At 47.1% G+C, this 27340-nt stretch overlaps 1 protein-coding gene across 11 annotated transcripts; it reads left to right on the forward strand.

The window, feature by feature from the left end:
• Positions 1-6: 6 nt before the first annotated feature.
• Positions 7-27285, forward strand: Pfkfb2 (6-phosphofructo-2-kinase/fructose-2,6-biphosphatase 2). Of its 11 annotated transcripts, none has more exons than XM_028874979.2 (17): positions 7-1240; positions 1911-2045; positions 8415-8540; positions 9015-9111; positions 9497-9563; positions 9696-9770; positions 10093-10149; positions 11053-11177; positions 14204-14411; positions 14803-14949; positions 15799-15903; positions 16586-16715; positions 17314-17376; positions 17880-17944; positions 18542-18721; positions 19337-19405; positions 25376-27285. In XM_028874979.2, the coding sequence occupies exons 2-17, from the start codon at positions 1931-1933 to the stop codon at positions 25439-25441; spliced, it is 1695 nt and encodes a 564-aa protein (XP_028730812.1). In that variant the 5' UTR covers positions 7-1240; positions 1911-1930; the 3' UTR covers positions 25442-27285. The 11 variants fall into 11 exon arrangements, with proteins under 11 accessions (XP_028730812.1, XP_037067338.1, XP_037067340.1 ...); XM_037211443.1 differs by lacking the exon at positions 25376-27285 and adding an exon at positions 1548-1751 and having other exon boundaries at positions 19337-24178; XM_037211444.1 differs by lacking the exon at positions 25376-27285 and having other exon boundaries at positions 8-918; positions 1141-1240; positions 19337-24178.
• Positions 27286-27340: the final 55 nt, after the last annotated feature.

Below are 27340 nucleotides of genomic sequence, written 5' to 3' on the forward strand. Positions count from 1 at the left end.
CCTCCCTCCCCTCCCCTCCCCCGCTCCCACGGGACTGTCCGTCGAGTCAAGCCCCAACAGTGTGCTGGGGCAACTTTGAAAAGTAGTTTGGGAACGTGTAAAACCCACTGAAACAGCCTCTACCGATGAACCGATTACAGCAAATCCGTTCCCCTCCACCCCCACACCAGGAGCGGGTGCAGTTTTCCTCCCTGGTGCTTCCAGATGACCACAGATAATAGAGTCTGGGTCGGGGTAGTAGGAGGAAATAAAAGGAACGCGGTTTTGGAGTGACCTGGAGAAGTCACCTGGGTCCAGGGAAGCTCCGGGTTCCGAGCATGGTTGGCTTAAGGTTCCAGGATCTGACCAGAAGTCGTAGTCAGCTCTTGCACCCTGGTAGCCAGTGAGGCATCTTTAAAAGCAAATGTCTACCCCCGGGGAGACTTTGGGGTGGGGCGACAACCGAGTCTAGCCGTAATTCAGGAGTGAAGGCGTTAATCTGCGTTTTCACTAGACACTCCCACTCAAGATGTCAGTCAAATAGGTCTCGCGAGAAAAAGAAAAACTAAGGTAAGGCGTCTTATTAACCCCGCCTCCAGCTAGATTTGTTCCCAAGCAACGATGCCACCAAGCTCCACTGAGTCGGCTGGTCTGGGAGCCGGCCGCCCTAGGCCATCACAGGTCCTCCCGGAGGCAGGTCCGCCTCCCCAGGAGCCCGCCTCCTGCCCTGCAGGGGCTTCATTGGTTCAGCCTGCCTCCAGGTGAGGGCTGACGCGCTGGTGGGCGGAGCCAAGCGGACCACGTGATCCCCCCACCCCCCCCCCCCCTTTCCAGCAGGGGAGCCCAGACTTCAGTCAATCTGCCAGGTCTGGTTCGCGGCGCTCCGGTTGGCGACACCCGGTCCACAGCCGGGAGGACGAATAGGGCAGGTCGAATAGGGTGAGCGAGAGTCGAGCAGTCCGGACGCGAGGATGGGGTGCTGCGCGGGCGCGGTGAAGGTGCAGAGCGATGGTGCTTCGCCCTTTCGGGAAGTGTAGCTCCCCTGGCACTCCTGGGCGTGCAGACCTTCGGGGACGCTGCCGGAGCTGCAGCTGGTGCATTTGCACTGTTAGGCGAGGAGCAGTGCAAGGTTTTTCTTCTTTTCTTTTCTTTTTTTAATAGAACCTTTTGTCTTGAGCTCCTTGGTATCTATCTGGGTTTGAGAAGTGAAACTCGGTCCCTCCTACCTAATTGATATTAGGACCCAAGGCTTATTTTGCAGGTAAGCCGTACTCTTCCGCTGAGCCCCAGGGGGTAGGGAGGGAGGCTTGAGAATGGAGAACACTGGAGAACATAACGTGCTAGGGAGATCTCAGACCCGTTACATCTTCCTTTTTCTAGAGGACATGTTTCTGCCCCTGTCCTTCTCACCACCGTTCCCATTCTTTCTCTTTTTTTTTCTCTTTCCTCTTCAAGACTGAGTTTTACCTTTGCATTGAGATTGCTTTCTTGATAACGCTCTTGACTTATTCTCACCTCCACCTCACTTCTGATTGCCACCTCTGTTCCTCCCATATTCTTAAAACTAGAACGTGAGGTCAAGAAGCTTGGACAAGCACTTTTTAGTCGGTTATCTTTGTCAGTTCTATGAAACGAAATGAAGTGCTCATGATAGGAAAATATGCTTCATTAAAAGACTGTTGGAAAGCGTGCTGGATTTGAGATAGATGAATGTGAACAAGGTCAGCAAATACGCGCAAAGTTGGAGTGCAGCTCTGTAGGTGAAGAATCAGGTTTGTGACTTATCCTAGAGCAAGTGGCTGTGAATTGGGAGGGAGAGGCTGGCCCCGAATCTTCTAGGGGCTCCTTGCTTGTAGCACACTAATCTCTGTATTGTTTTTAGGGACATCTTCCTTCCAGCCCTTGTATTTTCTTCTCTCTCTTTTTCCCAGGTGCCTTCTGAGGAACTACCATGTCTGGGGATAGTTCATCTTGCACAGAACATAGAAGCGGCAGCAGCAGCAGCAGCAGCAGCAGCAGCTGTAAACCTCATGCCTCCAACCTTCGGAAGGCAGGGAAGAAATGCTGTGAGTTCTGGTAGAGTGAAGGCTGCTCCCTCTTTGTCCTGGAAATGTGTTTGTATCCTAGACTCCCTTGCTCTGTGGGAGTGAACAGTAATTCCTGGGCATGGCAACGCACATTTTATTTATTTTGTGACGGGGTGGTTTTACTACAGAGCCCTGGCTTGCTGGGTACTTGCTGTGTGACCCAGGCTACCCTGTGACTCAGGCAATTCTCCTCTTGTAGCCTCTTTGAGTACACATGTGTGCCACTGTGTCTGACGTGACATGGGATTTAAAACAAAGTCTACGCGGTGGGCAATTTCCTGTCCCAAACAAGTAGGCTTGTTGAAATGTGTCTTTGGAGCTTGACTGCCGTGTGGCTCAGAGTTTCTTGCTGCTTTCGTTGGCCATGGGAGCACTTGCCTGATGTTGGAAACTACAACAAGTTCTTACATACGTAGGATGGCAGAGTGTCAAGGTACAGGATTAATCTGGGGCTGTCACTCTCTGTTTCCCTTAATCTCTTGGACTGTGTTCTAGATCGGTGACACTAAACTGCGCTCAGAAGCCAGGCAGGGTGGTCCACACCCGTAATCCAAGCCCTGGTGAGATAAAGGCAGCATCAGGAGTTCAAAGTTGTGCTCAGCTACATATACTTAGTTCAGAGTAAGCCTGGGCTACTCGAGACCTCGTCTCAAAAAAAGCAAGCAACCAGGAGTTGTAGGTAAAAGCTAGTACTTGTCCTGTACCTCCAGGCCTGAGGGGAACGAGCCCTGACATGTGAATCTTGGTGTCTTGGGTCCTTGTGTTCTTACAGGGCTAGCTATGCATTTTGTAGATTCCTTCACATAAGCGCAGAGAGGACAGCAGTGGTGGCAGTGTGATGTTCCCCTGACTTTACATTCCTAGACAAGGTTCTAGAGTTCCTAAAAGTCTGGGGCATTGGCCATCAGATGTTTCTAGAGCCCTCAGAAGAGTGTTAGCATGCTTGGTCTTCCTTGTGGAATACACCTTTTTTGGAACCCTTCCAGTTGGGTAAGAAGTGCTTCTGCATGTGGGTGGGTGGAAGGAGCTTGAGACCAGGTACTGGATGTGTTCAGAGTCTACCCCAGAGGCTCCGCCACGGGGTCATGCTCTTGTTCATTTTATGCTCTCTTATCTGGCGTCCATGATGTCATGTCCTGGATAGATGCAGGTATAGTACTGAGCTTTGCACACCTCTGGTTAGGACAGGAAGTCACTACAGAGGGCAAACTGTCTTGTGAGTAAACTAGGCGGCAAGATGCTTAGTTGTAGACCCCTCGTTGGGACTACCTGGGTGTGAACAGTGGTTTTCCTGTTTCCTAGCTGTGCACCCTTGAGTGATTTGCTTAACCTCTCTCTCCCCCAGTTTACTCCTTTTTTTAAAGACTCAAGCCTCCCTTCCCTCTGTCCCCTATGACCCCCTTCTCTTTTCTTTCCCCTGACAGTGTCCCACTGTGTGGCCCAGATCAGCGTTAAACGTGATTTTCTTGCCTTAGATCCAGAGTGCTAGGATTACAGGTGTACACCGCCACTCTTAACCTAGTTTACTCTGTTATATAGTGGAGATACTAAGGTTGTTCTCCCGGGAGTGATGTGAGAATTAAATAAGAAAATACAGACAAGCACTCAGACGAATGTTGGAACTAACTGCTGTGTATAATTTTTCACAAGTAACTCTACCTTTTGTATTTACTCTTGAAACAATACATATAAGTAGTATGATACTCAGATGCTGGCAACCCCTCATAGTTTAAGAGCCCTTTATTTTTTCTGTGAAGAATGTTTTCTATTGTTTGACAGTATTATAACTCACATGTTCTGATCCAGTGTGGTCCTCTTAAATGGACTGTTCTCCTGTTACTGGGGTATGTGATCCACAAGGCAGTGGAGAGGGATGGGGGTGGACATCAGAACCAGCTAGTTCACATTCTCAGCCCTCCGAGCTCTGCTTTGCTCTCCAACTGGCTGCTTCTTCTGCCTGCCTTCCTAACCCTTTCATAGCTCTTCTACCCGAGGGCTTTTGATTAAGAAGCATAATCCTAGGTCTTGTTTATGATTTCTAGACTCACCTCTGCTCCTGGCCATAGTTTTTCTTTTCTAATCTCTACCCTTTTAAAACTGCTTTTTCTACCCAACTGAAGGGCTCTGAGTTGTCATTTATGTACCCAACTTTTCTTACTTCATGGAAGGACTGAGATTGTGAGATCCTTAGGAGAGTATTAGTTTTGTTTTGTTTTTTTTCTGTACTGTGCACAGAGACTTGGCTGTTTGACTATTTAGACGGCTTGTTCTGATCTCTGTTACTATGTCCTTTTTAAAAACCTCACTAAATGTAGATATCATTCCTAAGTTGGTAGACCCAGACTCACCCATTCCGCATCGTGTGGAAGACGGTCCCTTGTTATGGAGACTTGCCGCCTGCTTCTGTTGCTTTATTTATAGCTCAGCTGCTGTCTTCTCACTGCTCCTCACACCTGCGAGCTAACTTTGAGTCTGGGAAGTGACTGGGCTTCACTTCAAGCCAAAGAATGACTGCAAGGAGCCAAGACCTCGGAAGCCTTCCTGGGACTTGGGTTGTTCCTGGGATGGGGTTGTAGGCATGCTGGTTGGGGTCTTTTTAAGGTACTCAGGTGAGTGGTTTCAGGGGTCTCTGAGAGCAGGAAACGAGGGACCTATACGCTTTCCTTATTAAGACTTTATCTCTTTCTCATATTTTGGTTTCTTTTATTTATTTTTAAAATATTTTGAGTAGATCTGGAGAAGATAAGTATATTTTCCCCTAAACACAAAAGTAATGCATGTTTAGGAAACTCAGATAATTGAAAAAGAAAACATGGAAAGTAAAATCTCTTCCAGTCTCTCTTCTCTCTGCTAACATCACTTCTTTTGGATGTTTAGTTCTGGTGTATCCCATTACCAGACATAGGTAGACTCATGACATACATAGTCTGTTCTGTTGCCATTTCCTTTTTAAGTGTTTATTATACTTTGGACTCTTGTTTATTTTTCACATGTTGGTAAATCCATGTGACCCCATTCATTCTCCATTTTGTGAATCTCCCTGATAATTGTTTGAAACTTTTCTCCGTCAAAAAGAACGCTTCGGTGAGCACCTTTATACGTCTGCATGCTCATGTCAACAGCATTTCGTACAGACATAAGAGGAGCATGACAGACCCAGAGGGAGCCCTCCGCCATGTTGTAATGTGTTCTGTGCAGTTTCTGGGCCTGGAGATGTATTTGCTGGAAGTTGCCTATTACTGACCAAGGCTGCACTACCTACCAGAAACCTCAGTTTTCTTAGTGTTTGGGTGCAGTTCTTCCAACTTGATTATTTCATGCTCATCAGTCAAACAGCAGTAGATAATCAGATTTTATAATTTTTAATGAATAACATTAAGGTAACAGTAATGATAATGTTTTATGGGTTGCATATTCAAAATACTGTGGATAATGGAAAAAGTCCTTGGTTGGAAGGAGACCAGGAACCATTACTCTCCTAGACATCCTCCCAGATAAGCTTGGAGAACACAGTCATGTTTTCCATGGGACCTTTCGTTATGTGCTAATGTGATGGCCAAGAACCAGCAGATAAGGCTGAATAGGCAGTCATGAGATCAGTAATGTGGTCAAGAAGCCTGACCTTGACTTTCTTCTGTGGTCCTGTGGGCCAAGCTCATACGTTCTCTGGGATTTAGTTTTTCCATTTATGTGAAAGAAACTCTCAAGCTCTCATTTTTACTAAGCATGCTTACAAAGAGAAATGAATTGAAGCTGGATAAAGCAAATTTAAACTCTGCATAAAAAAGACAAAATGATTTCAGGATTGGAATAGTTTTCCACTGTATGTCAAGAGGTGGTGTTCCATATCTCTAGGTCAATCAGTGTGAAGTACCTTCCATTCACACTCAGGTGGTGCTTTTCCTTGAACAGATTGGAACAAAGTTCCCAGTTTTACCAGCCTGGCAGTTTGAGATAGGAAGTAGTATTTGGGTTTTTGTTTTTGTTTTCTCCTGAAAGCCCTGGTTATAGCAGGTGTGCATGTGCGTGTGCGTGTGCGTGTGCGTGTGCGTGTGCGTGTGTGTGTGTGTGTATGCATGTGCTCTAGGCTGAGTGTGTGTGTGTGTATGCATGTGTGTGTGTGTGTGTGTGTGTGTGTGTATGCATGTGCTCTAGGCCGAGTGTGTGTGTGTGTGTATTGTGTGTGTGTGTGTGTATGCATGTGCTCTAGGCCGAGTGTGTGTGTGTGTGTATTGTGTGTGTGTGTGTGTGTATGCATGTGCTCTAGGCCGAGTGTGTGTGTGTATTGTGTGTGTGTGTGTGTGTGTGTGTGTGTGTATGCATGTGCTCTAGGCCGAGGCTGGAAGAGTGGTACTGAAGAGTAGGGATATGGCGAGCCGGTGGCTCAACCCTGTTATCTTTTGTTGTTAGCTTTCTAGCTTTCTCTGTCCAGCATGGTGAACACAGAGCGGCTACTCCCGGGTTTCTCTCAGAGTAGCTCCTAAGCATGCTTTCGTTCTAAACTTCAGGGAGGGTAACAGCGTCATTGGCAGAAGTGCCTAATGGGCTAGAAGATGTGGACAGAGAGGCCTGCAAGTGCAGCTAATGAACCAAATCATCACACGTCCAGAGGAGGATGTGATAAGCTGGAGACCATGAAGACTTGGGGGTGGAGAGTTGGGGGGGGGGTTACTGCACGGACCTGTTGCCAGGCGGGCCTGTTGCCTCCCGGGTCAGTGATCAGGGACTAATGCCCACAGAGGCTCCCAGGTGTTGTTTACTTACTTCTTAGCTCCTTGTGTGGATGGAGATGGAAACTGCTTTTGCTGCCCCATGACCTATCTTGGTGGAGCTCCTGTCCGAGTCAGCAATTTCCCTCATGCAGCAGGGCTTGGATTCTCAGTGGGTGGTCTCCTAGTTCTTTTTGAAGGAAAGAATTCATAGAGACAGTTAATAGAATGCTTAAACAGAAGGTTATTTAGCAAAGCCAAACAAAGTGGAGACTCTAAAGAGATTGCAATGGGCATCTTCAAAGCAGGAAGCAGCCCAGCAGGTTCTGAACTATTAGGTGGGTGCCTTTGTCCTCCCAAATCATGGTGGGCCACATCTCCCTTTTAGGATATTTCTTCCCATGATCCTGCAGACGGGGAGGTGTCACAACAGCAATGCACATGACATCACAATGATATCAGGTCTCGAGGATGCAGACCGTCCGTGCACATGTGTGGGGAAATGTCCTGGTGCCTTAGTTTCTGGCACAGTGAGAACAACCTCACTGCAGCTTCAAAGATGCTTAGCCTCAGAGTGGCATTGACACTGTCGGGTGACACATGTTGCCGAGTCCCTTTGGAAAAAGGTGCTGGAAGCAGACGGCCAAGGCGGGTTTCTTCCTTCTCTTGTCTTTTGCCATGGAGAGGGCCTGCAGCCTGAGCTGTCCCTGGTGACATCAGCTGGGGTCTTGGCTCCAAGAAAGGGTTGATCAGGCACAAATGCAGGTCTTTCCTCCACCTCTGCTTGGTGGCAGCATGCACACGGAGGAGCCAGTTCTGTGAGTAAACTGAGAAAGGCCTCTTGTTAGGGAGAACAACTGGGGCGCACCGGTCTGGATTCCAGGGGCGCATCTACACTTGACTAATCTTGTGCTGTAACGAGTCACAGACGGTCTAAGCCCACCAGCCCAGTGAAACCTGTACTTGGAACACTCCTGAGACAAGTTAGTTACTATGGAAAGGTCAGCACCACCAACTGCCCTGCTTACTAATCGTCCTGCCTTTGTATGAGCTATTGAGGCAGGCCGGCCTCCATGTCCTTGTGCTTGATCCTGAACCTTTATGGAGTCTATTCAAACCTTTCTCCTGCAGGCTTTGGCTCCCAAATGGGACTGTGGTTTAGAAATTATGTGGGGGAGGAGTTCATGACCTGAGTGTGGTGGCCAAAAGAGCTTGAGGCAGGGATCTTTTTTGCAGAGACCATCAAAGTCTTGCCTGTGGCTCTGGAGGGATGGGTGGGATTCTCAAGGGAGACACTCTGTGGGACCTGTTTTAAAGTCAGTCTGGTTTGGGGGTGAATGGAATCATAGCTACAATGTTTTTAATCACTCTGTCTCTTCCGAATCTTGACTATTTCTTTCCCTCTTGGGAATCTCTCTGAATGGAGACTTGGGAAACAATGCCTGGGTGTGGGTTCTTTATGGAAGTCTGCATGACCCTTTAACTCTGTAGCCTCGGTTTGCCCTCTCACCCTTGCTGGACCTTTGCCCAGGAGGCTTGTGAGGACTAAATGAGATGATGACTACGGACTTCCTCATCGGGACATAAACCTCACGAGACGTGTCGTCACTTAGCCCTACCTGTCTCCTCTTCTTTTCAGCATGGGCTTCCTACATGACCAACTCCCCAACTCTCATCGTTATGATTGGTTTGCCAGCCCGGGGGAAGACTTATGTGTCCAAGAAACTAACACGCTACCTCAACTGGATTGGGGTACCCACCAAAGGTAGGTGCAGGCCCTTCCTCGGGAAGGGAGTTGATTAGTTCTGGGCCCCCACAGGCCTCTGAGAGACTTAATCTTCCTAGCATCGAGGTCCTCTAATACTTCTGATGAAAATAAAGATTGCTTCCTGTTCCCTGGGTTTGTTTCCTGTCCCCAGACATGTCTCCTCCAGGCCTAGGCTTTTGATAGAATGCCTTTGGTAGAAGTAGTCAGAATTAAATGAGAATGTGCTGTCTCAAAACTCATGGCACATGTGTCATGTTCTGAACCTTGATGATACCCTGGTGAGACAGTAAGCTGAGGAGATGAGATGCTCAGCTTCAGCTTGCCCACATTCTTCACCCGGCAGGACTTGAACCCAGCTTGTCTTAGTTTGGTATTGTTTCCGACATACATGGAGCTTTTTCCATCCCATTGGCCACTCTGTTAGGCCAAGAAGTCTCCTTTAGTGGGGCCATCATATTGTTTTTGCTGCAGTGTTTAACCTCGGGGTTTATCGGCGTGAAGCAGTCAAGTCCTATAAGTCTTACGACTTCTTTCGTCATGACAATGAGGAGGCTATGAAGATCCGCAAGTGAGTCTTTTTCTTTTTTAAGGCCTGGCCTAAGTCAACTGTTTCTGGGCAGTTGTGAGACTGAATGTGTTAGGGCCTAGTTTTTCTCAGGAAATATCTTGGGGGCATTTTAATGCATATGATTAGATGGAAAGATCAGCTTGGGTGGGTGGGTAGCAGATAGGACTGTAGAAGATGCTTTTGCGTGATGTCTAAAGAGGCATACGGCCTATAAACTGAACATGGAGGAAATTGTAGGATGGTGTGCAAACTTCCTGGGAAAGTTGAAAGATTCAGTTAGGGGAAGCATAACCAGAAAGAAATTGAGTGGGCAGTACAACTGTGTGTGTCTCCGGCCTTGCTTGCTCTTAGAGCTTTTCACTGAGTTCCTTTCTTCTCCTGGCAGACAGTGTGCTCTGGTGGCACTGGAAGATGTAAAGGCCTATTTTACTGAAGAGAGTGGGCAGATTGCGGTAAGCGGTGTCTGCTTCCCTTCATTCCCCACTCTTCCGGCATCCTGGTTACTCAGCTCCACCAGGAGTCGGCCTTGGGCGGTGTTTCACTTTTCCCTTCCCGGTCATTTGCTTTGTATGCTCTCTGCCTAGGTGTTCGATGCTACCAATACCACTCGGGAGAGGAGGGACATGATTTTGAATTTTGCTGAGCAGAATGCCTTCAAGGTGGGCTCTGACTCTATGTTGGAAGAGAAGGGAGGTGTGGAGGTGGGGAGCTAGGATGGAGAGACAGGAATGTAGATGGCTTTGACTCTGATGAACACAAGATTAGGATATCTGATTGTGTCCACTTGGGGCATAGGCCTATCCTCGATTGTTTTTGTTTAGATCCTTTCTCTGGCCTTTATTTAGCCTGTAAGGCAGGCTGGGGGACACTTCATAAGGAAGTCCTGACGATGTGGTGGTTGGGCGGGGTGGGTGAGGATGTACTTTCAGTTAACAATCTGGCATTTTTGACGTGATTATCACACCTTCGCTCCATGGCCAGGTGTTCTTTGTGGAATCTGTCTGTGACGATCCTGATGTCATTGCTGCCAATATTCTGGTGAGTGTCATCCCTGTTACCATTAGTCAGTCAGTCAGTCTGTCTCAGTCTCTCTGTCTCTGTTGCTCTCCTCAGTGAGAGAGAGAGAGAGGAGAGAGAGAGAGAGAGAGAGAACTCTGGGTAGTGAAAGAAGGAAACAGAGAGAGATCTTCTTTATCTGGGAGCATTTTGCACCTTTGAAATCTTCTCTTGGGAAAAGAACCTGGGTTTGTGGAGAATACAGTAGAAATGAGGTGCTGAATGGGGAACAGCTTAGGCTGGGAGCCCTGGCTTCGTGTTCTGACATTACCTGATGGGGGAGACCTAAATGGTGTGCCGGATTAGACTTCTTTTTCCTGTTCACCACCTCCTAGAAAGGTTGTTGATTCAGTATCATGTAAGGTTGTGATCAGCATTGACAATTGCACTCCAGTGCCCTGCGGGGCGCAGCACCAGCCAGTGCTCACTGGGTCGGTTGTTTTGTCCTGTGCCCATGGGCGTCTTTGTATGCTCTCCCAGAGGTGCCCTCCCATCATAGGAGCTGGAGTGACCTTATTTGAGGAAGAGGCAGTGATCCCTAAGTCAAACACTGGGCACATCCCGGTGCTGAGAAGCAATGGGGGGAAATTGGAGCCCATTCTGTTTGCAGGCAAATACGTACAGGGCTCAGGGCTCAGAAGCAGCGTTAGCTGCGTGACTCCCTCTGTCCCTGGGCCAGAAGGCAGGCACATGACTCCCCAGTTGTCTTCCCTTTCTTGGTTGCCAGGGTCACAGGACAGGATGGGAGTGTTCAGTGGACGGGGAATGCCAGCGCTCCAGTGAAAGCTGTTTTTATGGACTTCTGCTGTTTTTAGCAGTGGCTGTTTGTAGGAGGGCTGTGAAGAACAGAGTTCTGACCGGGCCCTTATGTTCCTGTGATTTCAGGAGGTAAAAGTGTCGAGCCCTGACTATCCTGAAAGGAATAGGGAGAATGTGATGGAGGACTTCCTGAAGAGAATTGAGTGCTACAAAGTCACTTACCAGCCCCTTGACCCAGACAACTATGATAAGTAAGGTTCAACACCATGACCTGAGGGTTGAGGCAGGAGGAAAAGTGTCTTTCTCCCCGTTGGTCTCGGATTCTTCCTGGTAATCTAAACCTATGCTGTTTACATCATTTCACAGAACGAGGTTTTGTTGTGATATTGTCTTAGTTAGGTTGCCATTGCTGTGATGAAACACCATGACCAAAAGCAAACTGGGAAGGAAAGGGCTTATTTGGCTTGTACTTCCACACTGTAGTCTATCACTGAGAGAAGTCAGGACAGGAACTCAAGCCTGACAGGAACCTGGAGGCAGGAGCTGACTGATGCAGAAACCATGGAGGGGTACTGCTTCCAGGCTTGCTCCTCATGGCTTGCTCAGCCTGCCTTCTTATAGAACCCAGGACTACCAGCCCAGGGATGGCACCAACTACAATGTGCTGGACCCTTCCCCATCAATCACTAATTAAGAAACTGCCCTACAGCCTCATCTTATGGAGGCATTTTCTTAATTGGGGTTCCCTGCTCTCAGATGACTTTAGCTTGTGTCAAGTTGACATTAAACTATCCAGCACAGATGTTTATGTGGGTTGTGTGTTTTACCTAACCATACTTAACCATATTTTCCTATCACGAGTTTTTCTTTTCTAATCTCTAGAGCAGTGGTTCTCAACCTGTGGGTTGGGAACCCCTTTGGGGTTAGAATGACCTTTTTCTAGGGGTTGCATATCAGATATCCTGCGTGTCAGATTTTATATTATGATTCATAACTAGCAAAATTACAGTTATGAAGTAGCAACGAAAATGTTTTTTTGGGGTCACAACATAAAGAACTGTATTAAAGGGTCTCAGCATTAGGAAGGTTGAGAACCACTGCTCTAGAGCAAGGTTTTCCATCTCAGCCTTAGTGACATTTTGAACTGTGGAATTCTTTATTATAGGGGCTACTCTGTGTACTCTAATATGTGTAGCAGTCTCCTTGACCTCTGTCCACTAGGTACCAGAGACACCTCCAAGCTGTGACAGCGGAAATGTTTTTAGCTATTACCAAATGTCTCCTAGGGACCCAAACTGTCTCTAGTTACAAAGCACTGTTCCAGATTCCACAAATCTAGACTAGAATGCTGTAGGGTATCTCTTAGAGGTATGTCATCAGTGTTGGAGTTTACCATGTATAATCTGTATTTTAGTATATATGCTTGTTACATATATATCACATGAACTCGGGGATGCTGCCTGACAGAAGGAGAAATGTCTGATCAATGTTAGCCATTCTGACTGTGGTAATGTCTCCTGGCAGTGAGGCATAGAATACAGACCGATTGGCCTGGTGTGGGGTATAGTGACATGTTAAGTCCATGTTGCAGAAAGGCAGTGTATGTATGGAAACCTGTGGGAACATTGCCTTATGAAATAGTGTGTTTTGTTATGAGTTTTTGAGACAGTCTCAAGGAGCCCATGCCGGCCTTTAGCTTACTCTGTAACAGGATGACCTTGAACTCCTGACCCTTGTGCTTCCCTGCCTCTGTAGTGCTAGGATTATATTTCCAAGAAACAGCGTTATATCCACTCATTTCTCATCACTGTGACAGATCACTTAGCATAAGGAACTCGGGAGGGCCGTTTGTTTTGGCTCAGTGTTCAGCAGGTACACAGCAGCACCGTGGTGGTGGGGACAGCCTGGGAGCAGGACTCCCCGCCGCTGCCCCCCCCATGGGGGTGGAAGGCTGCTGCTTGCTCACATCTCAGAGGCTCAGGAAGCAGAACAGTTATGCTCCCCTGGCTTTCTCTCCCCTCTCCACCCAGTTTTTGAGTCAAGATCTCCCTGTGTGTTCTGGGATAGCCCTGAGCTCAGGGCGGCCCTAGTGCTGAGATTACAAGTGTGAGCCCCCATGCCTCTCTCCATTCTGTCTTTTTATTCGGCCCAGGACCCTCTAGACCATGAGATGCTGCTGTCTGTAGTCAGGGGGAGGGTTCCGCCCTTATTTAGTCCTCTGTGGAAACCCCCTCACAGACATACCCAGAGGTGTGTCTCTAGTGCCCTGGGCAGTTCTTAAGCCAGTCGTGCTGAGTATCAGAACCAGCCATCACAGTACTGTGCGCAGCCCAGGATGAAGTCACTGGAGTTATCTCATTAATGTCTTGAGCTTTCATTTTCTCCAAGTGGATTTCCCAGAATACAAATATTTAGAAGCATTTCCATAAGAAGTGGCTGAAAAAAGGCACTGCCCTAGGTATGGCATAAGAAGATACCTCCAGTCTCTCTAATTCCTGCGTAGAAAAGCATTCTACAGAGATATTTATGTTGATAAGCATGTATGTTTATAGAATTTTATCTCTGGTGGTAGGTCAATGGGTGACTTACCTTATTGTATCATTTTCTCCCAATCATTGTTTTAAATAATCTCTTATTACTCTAATTTTAAGAAAAATCCTATGGCTGCAAAGCAAATAGTTAGGGGCAGTGTCTTTGAGAGAGCTTGGCTAGGTGGTGCAGGGTGTCGCAGGCGCTCTGGTTTTTTCCTTCCTCGTCCTCATCACCCCCGCCGGAGTTGCCATGACCTGTCTAGATTTTGACCATATCCTGTGGGCCCACACGTGTCTCACCAGATTTTGAATTTAGCAAGATCTTCAAGTCACTTGAAGTCTAGCTCTGGGAAGTGTGAATTGTGTTTCCCACACTTGCACATACGGCATGGCGCAGGATGGACACCGAGGAGGTAGTCCATACTTGGAAGTTCAGTCAGTTGTATGCCGCCTTCATTTGAAGATGTAATCTATCTCTTAGCATTTGGTTGTTCTGTAGATCTGGCAGTGAGGGGGAGAGAAGGAAGAGCTATTTGATGGGGCCCAGGCACTGTACAAATCATTCTCCCCACCCGTTTTGTTGGTTTGTTTGTCTTGAGTCAGGGTCGAACTCGAGCCCCGCCCGCCTTGGCTCCTGTGTGCTGGGGTTGTCGGCCGGGGCGACAGACAGCCTTGCTCCCCGCCCACCTCACTCCTCGTCTCAGATTTTCTCACCGGGGAATTCCTTCTTTCTGCCCTATCCCCAGGGATCTGTCTTTCATCAAGGTGATAAATGTAGGCCAGAGATTTCTGGTCAACAGAGTCCAGGACTACATCCAGAGTAAAATTGTCTACTACCTTATGAACATCCATGTCCAGCCTCGCACAATCTACCTTTGCCGGCATGGGGAGAGCGACTTCAATCTTCTGGGGAAGATTGGGGGTGACTCTGGCCTTTCACTTCGAGGAAAGCAGGTGAGTAGTTAGCCAGCAGGCTGGATTTCCTACGCTTAGAGTTAGAAGGGCATGCTGGAGGTCGTCTGTTTTATCCCCTCCTGCTTAAATCCCATTTGGGCTTAGGCTGTGGTGTCACACAGCCAGACAAGGGCTAAGGATGTTCTCTGCTTACTGTTCCTAACTCTGGATTAAAGTGTGGGCCACTTGAGACCCTTTATGCTGTGATCATTCAGCCATCAGGAAATTATTGGGCACTATTTATGATGTGACACAGAGTCCTCCAACTGAATTTCATTTCCCCTTGGGTTTATAGTTTGACCATGGCTAGTAGTCTCTGTGTGTATTGTGTGTGTGTGTGTGTGGTATGGTGGGTTTTCTTTGTTTAGCTTTTTTTTTCCCCAAACCCCAGTTTGCTCAGGCTTTGAAGAAGTTTCTGGAGGACCAGGAGATCCAGGACCTCAAAGTGTGGACGAGCCAGTTGAAGAGGACGATTCAGACTGCTGAGTGCCTTGGGGTGACCTATGAGCAGTGGAAGATACTGAATGAGATTGATGCTGTGAGTCGGCATTCCTGATTGACACTCTCAGAAGTCATAACCTGGGTAACTTAGAAAACCAGAATCGTCACCTAGAAACTGCGGGATCTGAATCTGGCCATTTCAGAGGTTAGGCGAGAAAGAGGTTAACTACTCCTCATCAGGGCTCTTCTCATACCTGAGCCCAAGGCAAGACACCAGTCTTTAACTGAACCACTGGTGCTTGTATCAAGTGGAGCCAACAAGGACTCATTTTGTTTCCCTTCTAGGAAAGGGAAATTCCTAATCACTCAGTCCTGTAATACTTGTTTTGATCATTCAGCCAGCAGTTCCGGCAAAGTCTTTCCCCAAATTTTTCTTGGCATTCTTTATTGCTTAGCCCAGATATATATTTCTTTTTGTTTTTATTGATACCAGGGCTCACTCTAGCCCAGGTTGGCCTGGAACTCATCATGATCGTCCTGCCTCAGCGACCCAGCCATTGAGCTGACAGGTCAGCTTAGACGCTTCTCTTTCCATCCTTGCCTGCCCTTCTGTTCCTCCCACAGGGTTTCTCTTCCCCTCAGTTTCCCCTCCTCTGATTCCTGCTCCTGTTGTCCTGCAGACGCTTGCTGACCTGTGACTTCCCTTGCACAGTAGGATAGAGTGGCAGTCGAGCTAGAGAGGCCTCCTCTCTCTGACGTGCCTCCTCCCCACAGCACCCGTGACAGCCGCCGCTGGCCACAGAGAGGTGCAATACACGGAAGGCCGGCCTCAGCACGTGGCCTCCACTCACAGTGAGGCACTGGTGTCCCTCAGTGTCACCGTCCTCGCCTGGGACGGGGAGAGCGTGGGCCAGCTCATGTCCTGACACTGGTGCGGCTCTTGCAGGGCGTGTGCGAGGAAATGACGTATGCGGAGATTGAGAAGCGGTACCCCGAGGAGTTTGCACTTCGGGATCAAGAGAAGTACCTGTATCGATATCCTGGTGGGGAGGTGAGGCCTCATTCACTTGGCGTAGCTGTCTAGTGCTTTGCTGGGCTCTTTTCTCAGGGGAGGAGAAAGGGTGACCTAGGAATCCCTTCTTATCCTGCCTTTGGTCCCACTGTTTAATTCAGCTTAGACAGTCAGCTCTACATTTCGTTAACTTTTTAAGATCCCTAGGGGACAGGGTGACAAGATCCCTTTTGTGTTGAGAATGTTATAGAACGAACATGATCTTGTTACTTTTTTCCTTCTCTTCCCTCTCCTCCACTCCTACAGGCAGATAGAGTCATTTAAGTAAGTACAGGGCATGAGTTACTTCCTTTACCATGTTTTAGGCACTGTCCTTTTTGAAATGGCTTTCTACCCTAGGATATGCGTGGCAAGGGTAAATGAAATGTAATGGCAGAGGTTCAGGAACCTTCTAGAACTCTTTTGTTGCTCTACACACTGCCTATTAATGTCTCTGAGGAAAAGAGAAATAAATTGCATTTCTTGAACGGTGGTTTTTGGTCTAAACAATTGCTTTTGAAAGATCTGGATGTTCTTAGGAAACCAGGGCTGGGCAGTTAGGCAGCAGAGAGGCACTACGCCTGCCCTGGCCAGAGTCGTCTCTTGATTCTGGAACTTGGCCACCAGCTTGGCTGCCAGCATGCACCTGGCCTCTTACCAGCTCTCCTTCCTTCTCCCGAAGTCATACCAGGACCTGGTGCAGCGACTGGAGCCTGTCATCATGGAGCTGGAGCGTCAGGGCAACATCCTGGTCATCTCCCACCAAGCCGTCATGCGCTGTCTCCTGGCCTACTTCTTGGATAAAGGCGCAGGTGCTGTGTGAGGGAGGGGGGGGGAGGGGATGACACACACAGGGAGGCGGACGGGTGGGGGTTTGATTGTTTTTTTTTTGGTTGTTTTGAGGTGTAGTGTGGGCCCCGCCGCCGCCCCACACCACTGAGTTGCTGCAGCGGAGCGGGGGGATGGGAGGAGCTGCTGGTGCAAACCACTCAGGACTTACTGGCGGTGTCAAGGCGGGGACTTGAACAGTCCAGTTTGTCTGTCTAATCATTGCGGGTGGTTTATTAGGACTGTCTTCACCCTTTGGTGGGGGGAAGAGAGCAGTTTCAGAAAAGCAGCAGGAAGTGCTCCTCTGGCCTGTCTGTCCCCAGTCCTTAGGCTGCTTCAAGCCTTGCATTTCTTTTTTTCATGCATTTCAGATCTGTACTGGCCCTCGTTTCCTTCCTTACCACCCGGCAGCTTGGTTGGCTTCTTTGGACCTGCCGGTTTTCTGAGTTTAGGGGAGAAGCTGAGCCACTCTAGGTGATGGTCAGGGTAAAGAAAGCTCATGGGCCCTTAGATTCTCTTTTCCTCAAATGACCTCATTCCTTAATACTCAGACTTCCCTCCCCGGGTCCTTCTTTCTTTCAGATGAGTTACCATATTTGAGGTGTCCTCTCCACACCATCTTCAAACTTACTCCTGTGGCCTATGGTAACTATGAGCTTGAGCTGATGACAGGTGGGGTCTGAGGAATGTCGGGACATATATTATATATTATATATATATATATATATATACATATATGTCCTCTGTGTAGCAGGGATGTTCTGTTAGTAGCTTCCGCTTGAAAAGAGCATATACACATGTGTTTCTCTGGAATACACGGATGCATGCCCCAGTGTATGCTCGACCATGCTGAGACTGAAGAGTTTTCTTTGAGCTGCTTCTTGGGGGCTTTTCCCTCCTCCTCCTCTCTACCCCTACCCCCTTCTTGTTGGTTGTTTATTTCTTGTGCTTGGTTTTATTTTGTTTTGTTTTAGGGACTAGTTGGGTCTAGCCTGGAACTCCAGGTAGTGTGGAACTCATGACAGTTTACCTGACTCAGCCTCCACATACTGGGGTTTTAGGAGTGAGCCACCATGCCTGGCTCTGACAGCTTTTCTTTCCTGGTGTTTTTTTTTTTTTTTTTTTTTTTTTTTTTTTTTTTTTTTCAGGATGCAAAGTGGAAACAATTAAACTCAATGTGGAGGCTGTGGACACACATCGTGATAGGCCAACGGTAAGTATTTCCTAGTCACCTTGAATCTTTGAATTGTTGTCATCAAGAGGCTTGGGTTTCTTTTATAAAGAAAAACAAATCCAGAATTCATGGCCTGTAATGGTCTCCTTACTTCCAACAGGGAAAGATGAAGGGATTTTTAGTGTTTGAATGAGTATCTCTCTCATGAATCGTAGCCCTGAAAGTTAGCTCCTGGGAATCGAGTTCAATATAGAAAATGTTTGGCTGAAGTGAAATGTCCGAATTCCCATGCTGCACCCCCAGGGAAGTCTCCATTTGCAAAGCAAGGTCTAAGGGGTCATTACCAGTATAGTCAGGGCTGCCGGTCAGCTCCTTGGTCTGCTCTTGGCAACCTGTGTGGACTTAAGCAACCGCCTTTGCTGGCTCCCTTACTGCTCTTCGGCGTGGTGCCCAGGGATCTTCCCCTGTGATGACCCTTTTATTCCTCCGGGGCTATGGGCCCAGACTCTGCCCTGCTCGGTCCTGTGTGTAGAGAAGCAGGAGGAAGAGCCGTAATGCTCAGGAGCTTTGTGTGACCTCTGTGGGTAAGGTTTGGTATGGCTTTCATGTATGTGGTGTCCCTCCATTTCCAATCAGCACAACTTCCCCAAGAGCCAAACCCCTGTAAGGATGAGAAGGAACAGCTTTACGCCTCTGTCCAGTTCGAACACAATAAGGCGTCCAAGAAATTACAGTGTTGGGAGCCGGCCCCTCAAGCCCCTCAGCCCTCTCCGTGCCCTGGACATGCAAGAAGGGACGGACCAGCCGAAGACCCAAGTCAGCATCCCGGTGGTGTAACTGTGTGTCTCCCTCCAGCCTTGGCCTCTTGCCCTTGCCACTAATCAACAAGAAGTCATTTAACTTGACCCTGCTCCCGTCCCGACCTTAATCTGAACGTGGAATACGAGCTCATGCGTGTGCAGAGGAGCCTTAGCCATTCTCTAGTGTAAACACCTCAGCCGGGGGCAAGATGGCAAGTTGGGTCTTTTCAGGACAGGTTCCCAGATGGGATGGTCTGAAGGAAGAGGAGCCAAGCATGAGTCATGGACTTGGTTCTTCTGTCTCCTCATGTCTGACCCACTAATGTCTCTGTGAGGTGTGTGTGTGGGGGGTGGGTGGGGGGGGTAGCTTGGGAGGGAGTGCTGAATAGAGGGAGATAAAAAACCCATTTGTCCTTCACCTGTGTCCTTTTGCTCTGTCCGTACACTCCTTACTTAACTCCGTGTCTTATAGCTTCTCTTTGGGTTGTCTGGTGTGGTGCATGGCCTTGTGGTGTCTTAAGGAGCGGATGGTTGATAGGGGTCTAAGCCCCTTTGGTGCTGTGGGTCTGCAGGTGGGTCTGGATCTGCACCGGGAGTCTTTCCCTTCCCTTCTCCCTTCCTCTCCAGCCAGGTCCAGCAGGGGTCAGCCCAGGCTACAGACCATCCACAGAAAGCCCTGGAGTTTTCAAGTGGACATAGGGTGAGAGCTCTTGCCTCCTTTCCTGAGAAACAGTCCGAAGTTGTTGCTGCCCTGGGGAGCTGGCTCTAAGGATGTGGACATGTTCTGGTTTGTGTTACTAACTGGAGGAACCGGACAGTCCTTTGCTGGTGTGGAGTGGGCTGGGGGTGGGGTGAAGTCCAGATCTTACAGAGTCACAGTTCAGACTTTTGGTCCTGTGGCACTCAGTTTCTTCGAATTCTAGTAGCTTTCCTGCAGTCCATGGTCTTTGGGGCTGTTTAAAATCACCCTAATCTACCATGGAGCCCTGAATTTCTCCAGGCAAAAGGCATCAGTAAATTCAGTAAAGCTGCTCATCATTCACCAATACTTTTTAGAATAATTTCCTTAAGCTAAGTTTTTACATGAAAAATTATTTTTTGAGCATCAAAATTTTGATAATGAATTTAGCCTCTTATTGGGGCATTTTGTTGGTATTGGGAAGCTATCTCAGTATTTCAAGGGGTCTCCTGAAGTTTGGCTCTTGGAAGTTTCTATGTGTCTATTACTTGCTTAAAAGGGATTCTCTCTGCCTTGGCCCGGGGTCTTGTCTGCTGAGCTCAGTACCAGTTCACCTGTGTACACTTTCCTAAGGGACAGATCTAAAGGTCTCCTGAGATTTTTCAGAAGAGACAGGGGACTCCCTACCTCTCAGCTGGTCGTGTGGGGCCAGCTGGTGAGAGAAAATTAGCAGTTTCCTGAGACTTTGTCTTGTGATAGAAAGCTTTTTGAATGATTCTTATCCGAAGCAGTCCTTGGACTGTGCTGTAGAATTTTTGAAATATGTGCATGCCTGGGTCCCCTTGAGTCAGGCTGAGTACTGCCTCAAGATCTCTGGGTTTGGAGCCTAGATATGTGGATGTTTAAATTACTTCCTTAGTGGTCAGTCCACTAAAAGTCAGTCCCAGGTTGAGAGGCCACTTGAGGGGCTGGGGGGATGTCTCAGCCGTTCAGAGCACATGCTGCTCTTCCAGAGGTCCGGACCTTGGTCCCTGGCATTCATGATGAGTGGCTTACATCAAGCAGCCTGTAACTCCAGCTTCAGGGGATCTGCTGCTCTCTCCCCAGCTGTCCAGGTACTTCATATATGTAGCTTATATATACATAGACACATAAATACACATAAATCCCACTTTATTAAGCTGAATAGAAAAATGCCAATATATTGGTATCTTAGACAAGAATGTATCAGACTGGAAATTGTGAATTCTTGGTTCTGATGCTAGGGCAGAGCAGAGTTTTGAATGAGTTACCCCCTCAAAGGCAAGCTGCTTTGTTAGAAAGGTGTTCTGGGTTCTAGTCCCATCTTTTACCTTGGCATCACAGGGGTGTGTGCAGCACGTTACTGACTTAAACATGTACATACCCTTGGATCCACACTGAGAATTTAGGCAAGGTGAAGGAAGGTACACAGAGGTAGAGCCGGATGGAGGTGGTCATCACAGGCGGCTGACTTCTGGCCTTGAGTCCTTTACCCATCTATCCTTTAGAGAACACTTGAGTCAGTTTCAGAGGCTGCCTGGATTCCTGAAACTCATCCAAGACAAAGAGACTGGGAATTGCTGTTAGGCGCTGCTCCTTGTCCCCTCTGGACCTTTGTTTGTGGGCACTGGCCTTGGTGAGGAAAACACACGCAGAGAGACAAAACAGAACAAACATTTCCCGTTTCCTCGCCCTGGATATTACAGACAGAACAACAACCAACCAACCCTTAGGAGGCCAGGCATGTATGCGTGTTAGGGCGGGCCAGCTGGGACTGGATAGCCTATGCGGGGAAGGCTTGTTCCTGGAGGAAACTGAGTCTCCTTCTCTCAGCAGCCTTGATTGCCTGTGGCTCTTCATCTGGAGGAGGTTTTTATTCGTACACGTGTATACATGGATGCGAATGTAACAATTAACTAGAAGAGATTATGAACTTGAAAGAGAGTAGGGAAATGCTGGCGGAGTCGGACGGGGAACAGGATGTATAAGATACTAAAAATAAAGTTTAAGAAGACGGGAGATGTAATTGGTGAATGGATTATCAAGAGAATCAAACAGGCTAGGAGGGCTGACACTGGAGGAGAGGATGAGAGCCTGTCTTCGCACTGTTTTCTTGCTCTATGCTTGTGAGACCCCAGAGGTTCGGGATGTCCTCTCCTACAGTGTGAGGATGAGATGTGGTCTAGGCGGTATGTCTGGCACTTTTACATGGTTCCTTTGTCTACTGTTTAGTTATTAGCAGCTCTGGTCTAAATTGGCATTCAGTCCTTTCTTCTGCTGCCAGGTAAGGGTAATTCAGAGCTACTGAGTGGGAAGAGGAAGAACACTGGTCCAACAACTAAGGATCTAGGCTCCAAGAGGAGCCGTTGCTGACCACTTGAGCCAGCTTGTAACTACCGTCTTCAGGGGCGGTTCCTGGACCGTCATTCTGACTCTCTGTCCACTCCTCGCTCTCCCGGCCTCCCTGTTAGTTCACTCTTGGTGTAAGAAGAGCTGGGGAAGTCTTGTTATCCCTGGATAACAAGGAGTGGAAGTTGGAGCTGAAAAGCAGCAGGGTTTCAACATCCTTCACCTTTTAGAGCAAGATCCTTCGGAGGAGCTGAGCAGGAGAAGCAGGAAAAGAGTGGAAAGTGCCCTTACTCCAGAGCTGAGGGAAGTCCCACTTCTCATCTCTCCTCCTTGTTACTTAGGGGTGGGAGATGACCCTGCTGTGTCTGTGTCTGTATCACAAACCCCTACCAAGAAAAGATGACTTGTAGGTGCCCTGTATCGAGGCTTTCAGTTTTGCTGTGGAGGGAATAGGTGAAGACTTGAATCTACCTGTGTAAAATGGAAGAGAAAGTAATAGTCTGTATTTATTTATTTAATTAGTTAGTTATTTATTTTTAAACTCAAAGCTGAATGGAAGTTGAAACCCCAAAGAATGGCGGGAGTTGTAGCTTGGTGGTAGAGTACTTGCCTAGCATGGAGAGGCCCTGGGTTCAATCCCCAGTCCTGGCGGAAAACAAAAACAAACAAACAAACAAACAAACAAAAAACACTGAGTGATAAAGTCAGGAAATGGATTTGAGAGAGAAATCTAAAAGAGAGTTAAAGAACCGCTACTGTCCCGTCTTGTTTCCAAACTAGAATTTAGCGCTTACTGATCATTGATGTAGGACCTTTTCTCTTGGTAAAGGAATCATTTCATGATTTTTAGACAGGCGTTGTGCTATGTGTGTGTCACTCTTCCTGGTTCCTAAGAAGTCAGTTAGGGATGCAGCATGTTCGTGTCCCTAGACCATTAAATGGTTGAACATTTCAGGCAAGGAGCTGAGTAACCCTCTTTGAAAACCACAGTTGATCCCAGGCCCCTCATTTGAGAAAACAGTGTGATTGTTAGGGAATAAGCCTGCCTGATGATTCTTCTGGGACGGGTATGATCTGAGTTCCAGAGAAGCTCTTTAGTGTTTGGAGTGGCCAGTGAATGGGGAAGCGCATCAGGTGCCTGAGGCAGCTCCTAGTGATGGGGTTTCATGCACATCCCCCTGCCCTTGCTAGTCTCACGAGAATGTTCTGTTTGTATAAGTTTTAGTAAATTACCCAGTTTTCTTGTATTCATTTTTACTTGTTTGTGTTTTAAAGCATTTTTATTTTAAAACTATGTAACAGTTGAGCCAGGTAGCGGGACTACCATGCAAGATCTCCACTTTTCCCTAGAGGTGATGGACACACATCAGAAGTGTGGCTGAGAATTTCGTTTTATAGTGTCCAGAAGATGAGAGGTCTGTTTGCCAACTGTCTCTCATTTCTCATTGTCCTGATTGGTAGTCTATTTACATCACTCTAATTCTTTACCTATTACACATGTCTTCAAGAAAGGAACTGAATATTGTGCATGTTTCCTTTTTGGAGAAGATTATTGTGTAATAGTGGCCAACTTCTCATTATTTTTTAAAAGATGATGTTGTAGGTTACTTGTATGGCATTTTGTGATCCTAGCTAAGGTAATGCTATAAGAGTTGAGACTTACAGAAGTCACAGTAACAATAAAGTTGTGACTTGACTTGAAGTTATTTCATCCAGTCCCCTGCTTCAGAGCAGGACTTCCTTTTTACCATCCACTTCTGAACCTAATGTCTCCTCACACTATGCTGTCATGTACTCTTACTGAGAATGCTGCTGTTTTTAGTCTGCTGTGTGTTTGGCCTTAATCTTACACAAAGGGAAATGTGCATCCAAAAACTGATCTCAAGAGTGACTCAGAGTATTTCTTTTCTTAAGCCTTTCACTGGGTGTGTGACTAATATTCATGTGACTCACTTTTTCAAGAAACTTCTGAATGGTGTGTATTTTGTTGTTGTTGAGGCAACAAGGTCAACTTACTCAGATGTGGTGGCTTTTCTGTGGCAAAGGACCTGTCACCAATGGGGAGTGTGATAAGGAGAGGGCCGAGCACTGCTGATCTGGATTGGGGGTGTGATACAGAGGGCTGAACGCTGCTGGTCTGGATTGGGGGTGTGATATAGAGAAGGCCGAGCACTGCTGGTCTGGATTAACACTGGCTGAACTTAGGAAGTCCAATAACAGAATTTTATTGCAGATTTCTTAGGCACAGGTCTGCTGAACGTGGGGATGTCAATCCTTAGTAGCATTCTGATTTATTGTCGTGATAATTGATAATGAAATATTGCGTTGGGTCCATTTAAAGTGTATATAATTGTATTCAAAATGTGTTTTATGTGCATGTCTGTATAGAATGGGTTAATAAAGTTGTTGAGTAACTTGACCGTATCAGAAGGCTTCTGGTTTTATTACTATTATTATTATTATTATTATTATTATTATTATTATTATTATTATTATTTGGTTTGTATTCTGAGTTGTTCTTCCCATCTACTGTCTTCTTAAACTGCCTCGTGCTAGACAAGCTGAGACTTAGCAAACCACTAGAAGGTCTCAGAATGCCTGGTGTCTTGGGTCATGGGCATGGCTCTCTTCCACCCCCTTCTGGGGGAAGGTGGGAAGGACATTATTGGTCGTGCATCAACTTCAGTTGTCAATCGCTTGCATCTTCTGGTACCTGTGCAAGAATTAAGAACTACAACAGACCACACTACACGGAGCTTCTGTTATCTATTGTAAAGAAAAATTTGGGAGGTCTTTCAAAATTTGCTAGGCTGTTGTTTCTAAAATACATCCTGTCTGTTTCCAACCAGACTTCAGCCAATGGTATGAGATAGTACTCAACTTCTCCTGGAGCAGAAGATACCAATGGGTATCCACTGTTCTCGTGCCTTATCCCACATTGCGCCAGCAAGGACTCAGAGCTCATTAGTAATTCAGAATTGAGGCTTCCTTCCAAACCTACTAAACCAGGATTTTAACAAGATCACTAGGTGATTGGATTCATAGGTACATTTAATACTTGAGAAACAAACTTTCTAAGGGAAAGAATTTCTTACAAGGTAAATGTTCAATACCAGTGCATGGGAAGAAGTTGATCTGCTCTGGCTACTGGTTTCAGGGTGGACTGAGGTAACCATAACAGTTGGGACCCTCCTCAGAAGCCCTATAGCATGTGACTTCATTGCTACTCTGCGTGTGTGTGTGTGTGTGTGTGTGTGTGTGTGTGTGTGTGTGTGTGTGTGTAGTGGTCTCTTGGCTGATGTAGCCTGTATTACCACAGAGATCCAACCTATCTCTGCTTTGTATCTTAGATATGTAACTTACAGTCCAGATCTGAAACAGACAGGTACCCTGTTATTGTCATAAGGTCACCTTCTCTGGGAAAGAAGCCATTAAATGGCTAGGCCATTAATGTTTACCTGAGTCCCCAGGTCAAGGTGTGTGCAGGCATACCAGTGTGTCCTCACATGTGTGTGGATGTGGGGATGTGGTAACGAACAGTTGGGGTTGGGAATGGATTCTCACTTTTCTCTGGGCATCTAGCTGTGGTATAATGGCTTTGCTTCTCTTTCTGACTCCTAGGAAGTGGATACTGTGCTGGCTGAGCATAGACGCCCCTCCATGGCATCCCTCACATTGCTCTCCTGATGGTGTGAGGCTGAGCCAGACCTCTCCGAGGAACTGGATCTACTAAAAAGCCTGGGATGCCAGCATCACTGAGGCTAGAACAGGAAATTAAGTGGGAACTTCTCATTTGAGGCTACCAAAAATGAGGCCTGGAAAACCTTCATACGTTTCTTCCCTTCATGCCTAACCAGGATTATTACTACACCGTGCCTCAAAAATCTTTAACAGCCTGAACGAGTTAGTTCTTATGTCTTTGGAGTTTGCAAATGCCGTTCTACTTAGGCGTTCAATATTCTACCTGTGACTGCCTGCATGGTTAGCTGGAGGTCTCCCTCACATGCGAATGCACTGCTCTAGACTCGGTTTCTAGGTGAGGATGAGCTTCAGGAAGCCTTTCCTGCTCAGTGAGAGCTGCTCCTGGCACCCGTCGGAGGTGAGCAGGCTGGAGTGCAGGCTGAGTACTAGCTGTTGCCTCGGGCAGTGTGGGAAATGAGACCTACGACTAGGTAAATGGAGGACGTCAGGAGCTCAGCTCTGAAGTGCCTCTTCCCTGGTGACGGAAGAGTAGTATCCACGGCTCCCTTTTCAGTTAGAGAAGTTTTTCTTGTTCCATACTCTTTGGTGCAGGGTCTGGCTGCCAGACTTCCCCAAAGGGGACCAGCCTTTACCTTCGCTTGTAGCTAGTGCGTTTTCTCTCTGAGGCTTGTGCTGCACCCAGCCGGAGAGGACTGATTCAGTGCCTCCCAAGGGGTTGAGAATGAAGGCTAGGTCGGACCATCTCCATCCCACCAGGAAATAAAGATGGCCTCTTGATAATAAATCAAGAGGCAGACATGGCCCTTGCATCTGTCTTGTTGATAGGATGTCTGGGAAAGCTGTGGCTCTGACTGCAGGAGCAGTGGTCCTGTGATGGGGGGCCTCTGCTCTAGCTGTCACTACCGTGATCAGCTGGTCTCCCTTAACACTTGACAGAGGGAGCATGGCCTCTATGCATCAGTGAGTGGGTGCCCCTCCCAGATGAGTCAGATTGCTGTTCCTAGATCACTGAGTGTCAAAAGTGTGCACAGTGTCACTACGAATGCTCTACTATTGTGTTGTTCCTGAAGAAGAATGCAGAAGCCACAAAGTATATTTTACCTCCCAAGTAGAATCTGGTGTTTTGTTTTGTTTTTTTTTTCATTTTGTTTTTGTTTGTTTCCTTTTCACTTGAAATGCTCACTTGTTGGGCAGAAAGATTGTAGCAAGAAAAGTCATGAAATACAGCTTTTTCTACATGGTTCTTTTATATATCGTGGACAATACTGGAGACGGTTACCCAAGCAGGAAGTGGTGAACTGCGGGCAGTTCAGTGTCTTCCACCTTGCGGCTTACTTCATATACATATCACCTGGAGGGAGGCTCCTTGCTCTGCTTAGTGTAGGGAATCTCCCTTGGCTGCCTGCAGCATGCTGTACTACAAGGCTTTTGTTCTTGTGGTCCAGGCTGATTTCTGTGTTGAAGTACACTCCTTTCTGACGATCAGATGGTATTTTTATGAAGCTATTTATTGTGTGTGAGGATTTTGCATGTATTTAATCAGAATGTCATCTATGTTCTGTGTTCTGTTAGCTGTGTAGGTGGCTTGATTCCTAAGCCGAATGTCCATAGTATCACCTTAGGTTAAACTTGTAGAGCATAAATACCTGTGTGTGTAAGAGAATGATAACTATGTTAGGATAGTGCATTTTTAACTTTTTTTTCATTAATTTTATTATAAACCAAGAAATGTATTTCTCTGGAGAAAAGTTCTCTCTTGGATAGTAAAACCATGCTGAAATATCTGAGTTACATAAACTGCTTTTGTAATAAAATAAAGTTATTTTTAATTAAAAGGTGCAATGAAATTTTCAATTCATACACAAAAAGACATCATTTGGTACA

Source organism: Peromyscus leucopus, chromosome 15, assembly GCF_004664715.2.
Source record: "Peromyscus leucopus breed LL Stock chromosome 15, UCI_PerLeu_2.1, whole genome shotgun sequence".
NCBI lineage: Eukaryota > Metazoa > Chordata > Mammalia > Rodentia > Cricetidae > Peromyscus > Peromyscus leucopus.